The 4,924-nt window shown below is 38.7% G+C and overlaps 2 protein-coding genes across 2 annotated transcripts in view; one reads left to right on the top strand and one right to left on the bottom strand.

The window, feature by feature from the left end:
• r3hdm2 (R3H domain containing 2) overlaps positions 1-2,149 on the bottom strand; it is a 38,786-nt gene extending 36,637 nt beyond the window's left edge. Inside the window, exon 1 of the mRNA XM_010770638.1 lies at positions 2,138-2,149. Coding sequence (XP_010768940.1) covers positions 2,138-2,149 — 12 coding nt within the window. The remainder of the gene's footprint in view (positions 1-2,137) is intronic.
• Positions 2,150-2,299: 150 nt separating this feature from the next.
• LOC104945015 (protein cornichon homolog 3-like) overlaps positions 2,300-4,924 on the top strand; it is a 90,187-nt gene continuing 87,562 nt past the window's right edge. The window contains exons 1-2 of the mRNA XM_010770637.1: positions 2,300-2,311; positions 2,464-2,511. Coding sequence (XP_010768939.1) covers positions 2,300-2,311; positions 2,464-2,511 — 60 coding nt within the window. The remainder of the gene's footprint in view (positions 2,312-2,463; positions 2,512-4,924) is intronic.

Raw genomic sequence — 4,924 nt, 5'->3', positions numbered from 1 at the left:
ACCGAATGTCAGAGAACAGGGTTAGGTTGATCATACTCCGCATATTTGTCCGGTTGTTTTGATTTTCAAGTGGTGGAGTAATCCCGAAGTGGTGAAAGTCTTTGCAGTTACACCCCCTCGAGAAATGTCAGCTGAACACGTTTTACAAATCGCAATCCGCGCCTCTTTCTCTGATATTTTTGAAATATCTCCAAGCGGCAGACATGTTGGCTATGAGCCAGCCGCGAGCATGGTCGCGCGCCGTGCTTGTTGTCGCCGCGCTTTGATTACGTCATCACAACAACACGTTAGGTTACCAAACTTATAGGTGCATTTGTTGTTGTTGAAGGCCTGGCTGTTACAGTCTTTATTTACACTATTTGTTGTAGGCCTGCTGGCCTAGATGCAGTTTTAAAGCACCTTGGCTTTGTTCTGAATGCACTTTGTTGTAGTTATCCTACAGAGAAAAGAAAATGCACTTGACTTGGAATGAATGTACTGTGTGCATTCAAAAGTGCTGAATAAATGTTTTATGGACCCATAATAGTGATTATTAAGTTAAGTTTTGCCATAATCATGTATTTTTCCATAATCAGGTAGCTGAACAACATTGGTAAAAAATGTATACATTATATATATATATATTTCTATTAATCATTTTCGGACTTTCGGCATTCGGTTTTCGGCCAACTGTTTCCTATTTTCGGTATCGGTTTCGGCCAAGAATTTCCCATTCGGTTCACCCCTAATTTGGCTCTTTAGTGACGATATGCTCCAGTTGGTTTACCAGGCACCTGCTGACTTTGTCTGCTGTGATGCTAGTATACAGTCATTTAGGACCATTGTCACAGAAAACATCAAATACACTGCTCAAACATAGTTAATAAAAGTGACAAGAAAAATAAAAAAAAGTCGCTCTATCTATGGTAGGGCTAGCTTGCTAAGTCAAAAATACATGTATATTGTTCTCCATCTTTGGGTATGATGCTGTTGCCAAGGTAGGGGGCCTCACTGCCCATACAGTGAGTTAAACTCATTTATCATGGGTACTGTGTGTTTTAAATATGACTGCCAGTTGTGGTTGGGCGTATGTGTATTTTTGTTCATGCCTCTAGGACCTCTAGTAAGGGTATTTCCCTCAAGTGTTGTTCAGAAAGTTGGTCCCCAATGCAAATAAATACCAGTCTGTGTGTACATTGTTCATACAGTCATTGTCATCACAGCTCTCTCCCTGTGCCACACACTCGCTCACACACACACTCTTTAATGTTCTGTGTGGGCATTAATGTTTTTTTATACACTTTGTCGTTCCCGTGGTGCCACAGTTGTTGACGTTTGCAGCCTGCTTATTAGAAGTAAAGTCAAACTGACTGTCCACAAACAGCAGGACGCTCAGATCAATTTATGATTTATAGGCAGCCAGAGTTATGCATCGCCCCCTGTTGAGCCAAGTCAAGACCTGAATGCGTCGCTATAGGAATTAGTTAATATTTGATGATTATGTTAAAAGCTTTGGTGAAGTGGCGGCTGTTAGAGTCAGCATTGTGGCAAGTGCTGATTTAAGCATTTCACAGCTTTTAACACAAGCTGAGAAACACTCAAATATATTATAGAAAGTTATATAAACACAATGATAACTAAAGTGACTTAAGGGCAAATGCACTCTAAATCTTCCAAATTTCTTGTGCGTTAACTTCCTGCTGTCAAACCATATTACATATGTGGAATAAAAACTAAATGTAATGACCTCCTAAGCTGGTCCAGTGAGGTCTTCACTTGTCACACCTTTCAAAACACATTAAAGTGATATTAGGAAAGTCATACATGACCCTTACAAACCAGGGGATGATTACACATGATCTTAAATGTATCGACCCCAAGACACCTTAAATGCATCACCAATACATGCATCTTTTTTATGCACCATTCAAAAATAAAATAACCTATAATGCTTTGCTCGCATCAAGTGTGCATTCCATTCACTTTTATGAGGAACAGTTACATATATTTAAGTTCCAGTTGTCTTTGAGTTGTCTTTGTGTTCAATGTCCAGTATGTGTTCACTGAACCTTGAAACAGTGCACCTATCCTAGTTTTACGACTTACAGTTTTATAGAAGTCAAGGAGAAATGACCCTACTCATAACTTGATTTCTTACCTCAGTAAACATTGTTAACATAAATTGATTCTCAATCTTAATTGCTACTTTCAAGTCTTCCTTAATACACTATGATGTTAGTTAGCTTTATTAGGATTTGATTTAGAGGAAATTAACGGTTAACGAGTGTATCCTTTAGGGTGGGGCTACCTTGTTATTGACATGCTTTGTCCGGTCTGCTTTTCGTTTTCTCGTCTTATTTCAACCCTTTCACAATATTTCAGTTCATGAATTTTAATGTTTTAGTTGCATCTTTCAGTCATGAGTAAGAAGATGTTCTGTAAAAAGTAGTGAATTGCAATCGTATCTTTTCTGTCTCCTCACAGAGGGAGAGGCTGCGGAACATTGAGAGGATCTGCAACTTGCTTAGGAAGGTAAGCAGAGAGGGACACACATTTTGGTTTTGAATTTGATTGGTACCTGACTTGTCATAGAGCATATAACCCTTTTGCTTGGTATTGGATATACTCATCACTTTTAGGAAAATAAGGCTTCTGTTTGACAATTAAGAATTAGATTTCTGAATATGTGGGATTATACTGCCGAACACGTGTGATTGCCAATTTATCTCTGGAATATTCCAAAATCCTGTTGCTTTTGTGAGAGGAAGCCCTGGCGATGCTAACTTCGATTTGGCCTACAACAATCTGTCATCACTGCACCACTCTATTTAGAGCTACAGTACATATCAGTAGTCTATAGGGGTGTAACGGTTCACAAACATTTCGGTACGTACCTCGGTTTTTAGGTCACGGTTCAGTTCGATACGTTTTCCGTACAGCAGAAAAAATTATCACAAAACATAAAATATTTTTGGGGTTTTTTAAATTAGTATTAAACTGTGAATAATGTATTCACTCAAATAAATACAAAATATAATACAAATAAACATTAAGGTGCAGCATTTCGATGAACTGAAATAATCTGTATTTGCACTTTACTGTACTAGTACTCACAAAACATAAACTATTAGTTTTGGGTTTTTAATTATTATTAAAATGAATATTAACTCAAATAAATACAAAATATAATAAAATAAACATTAAGGTGCAGCATTTCGATGAACTGAAATAATCTGTATTTGAACTTTACTGTACTAGTACTCACAAAACATAAACTATTAGTTTTGGGTTTTTAATTATTATTAAACTGTGAATATTCACTCAAATAAATACAAAATATAATAAAATAAACTAGGGCCGGGACTCGATTAAAATAATTAATCTAATTAATTAGAGGCTTTGTAATTAATTAATCGAAATTAATCGCATTTTTAATCACATATAAATATTTGACCTGAGAACAGTGAGAAGCAATTTTTTTCACATGGATTTTAGTATACCATTGAATAATGACTGAATACATAAGCCATTTTCCTGGGTGGGGTAGAGTGGACCACGACTTTGGACGCACAAGTGAGAGACAGGATCTTCCTAACAACCTTCGAGCGGGGGGGGACACTCGAGACTAACCAGTTCGCTGCACGTTGACGGCGCTCCTTGCGACGCTCCTCTCTGTCCAAAGGCCACAGCCCTTCTATCTATGTCAGTCTCATCCCGCTCCAGAAGGTCGTCTTATCGCAAAACCCCTTGTTTTAGTTCGAAAAATGTTTCGATCACTAACAACCGTCCGTCACTCACGCCTGTTTCTAACTGCTATTGTTCTTGTCCGAGAGTGGTTCATGCTGAGCCAAGGGGAGCAAGTCATAGTTTTCTCGCAAAGTTTTCTTAGCCGAGCAAGCGCTAGGCTGTGTAGTGATCAGGGATCGCTCTCCCCAAGAGGGCGTCCTTGTAAAACCAATCACGGTCGTCTAGACGGGAAAGAAGTTCGTTACACCTGTTCAGATTAAAAAGAAAATTTTTTTTTGTACTTTTATTGTTACTGTTCGCTCAGTTACAGTTTTGAACCGACGAAATCCATGAGCAGTCATGTCAAGTCCCGTTATGTCAAAAAGTCAAGTAGACCTTTAACACGACGGGTGGAATTAACACAATAAAATCCGGGCCCCCGAAAATGGCGCAATTTAATTCTAAATTAATTAATGCTGTTTTTAATTTCGTAATTCAGCGTGGAATAAAACACGGTGAACGCCTTTGGCAAAGAGTGACCTACTCAAAGTCCCCATGGTAATATGACCTCGATGGTTGATTGCAAGTACCTGAAGTCGCTTGTCTGCTTTGGGTGTCAACTTGTTACATTCAGTTTGCACTTGCCCTTCTTCGACTACTCTGGCGAAACCAACCGGGGCACCTACCCCTATAAAACAAAATTTTTTTGCCTGCTGCAGCCCTTGCGCAGTTATTCTCGTGCCACAAACGGGTTAAACGTTTTTCCTAAGCGTATCTTAGTGGGCGTCGTGTAAATTCGGAGCATAGTTGTGGAGTACGTATTTTGTATATCGTCGATCGCACCTTCCGATCGAACACCTGCAATCGGGCTGAGCCCTCATTTTCCGCTGGGGGTGTGGGTTAAAAATTCAGTTGACAACCATTTAGTTGTTTTCAGACAAATACCGGAGACTTACGTCAGTCTCTCTACAAAAGAGTTAATCAGGTCCAAAGGTTGACAAGACCTTACCCATGGAACTTCATAGACACCAAAATGAATTTTTTGTTTTCAACCAATATCAAATGTCTTCAGATGGATGGATATCCGATGGACGTTAGAGACTTTAACACTGACTATAAGGATTTAATACGATAACATGTGATGAATACCGTTTTTAACGTAAAAAGACATCAGAACCCAAATTCATGGTGGAACTTTTTTTTATATTCCTGTTACAAA

This window comes from Notothenia coriiceps, unplaced genomic scaffold, assembly GCF_000735185.1.
Source record: "Notothenia coriiceps isolate Sejong01 unplaced genomic scaffold, NC01 NC01_scaffold00009009, whole genome shotgun sequence".
In the NCBI taxonomy this organism is placed as follows: Eukaryota; Metazoa; Chordata; class Actinopteri; order Perciformes; family Nototheniidae; genus Notothenia; species Notothenia coriiceps.
Note: the sequence above shows the minus strand (reverse complement) of the source record. Positions and strands in the feature narration are given on the sequence as shown.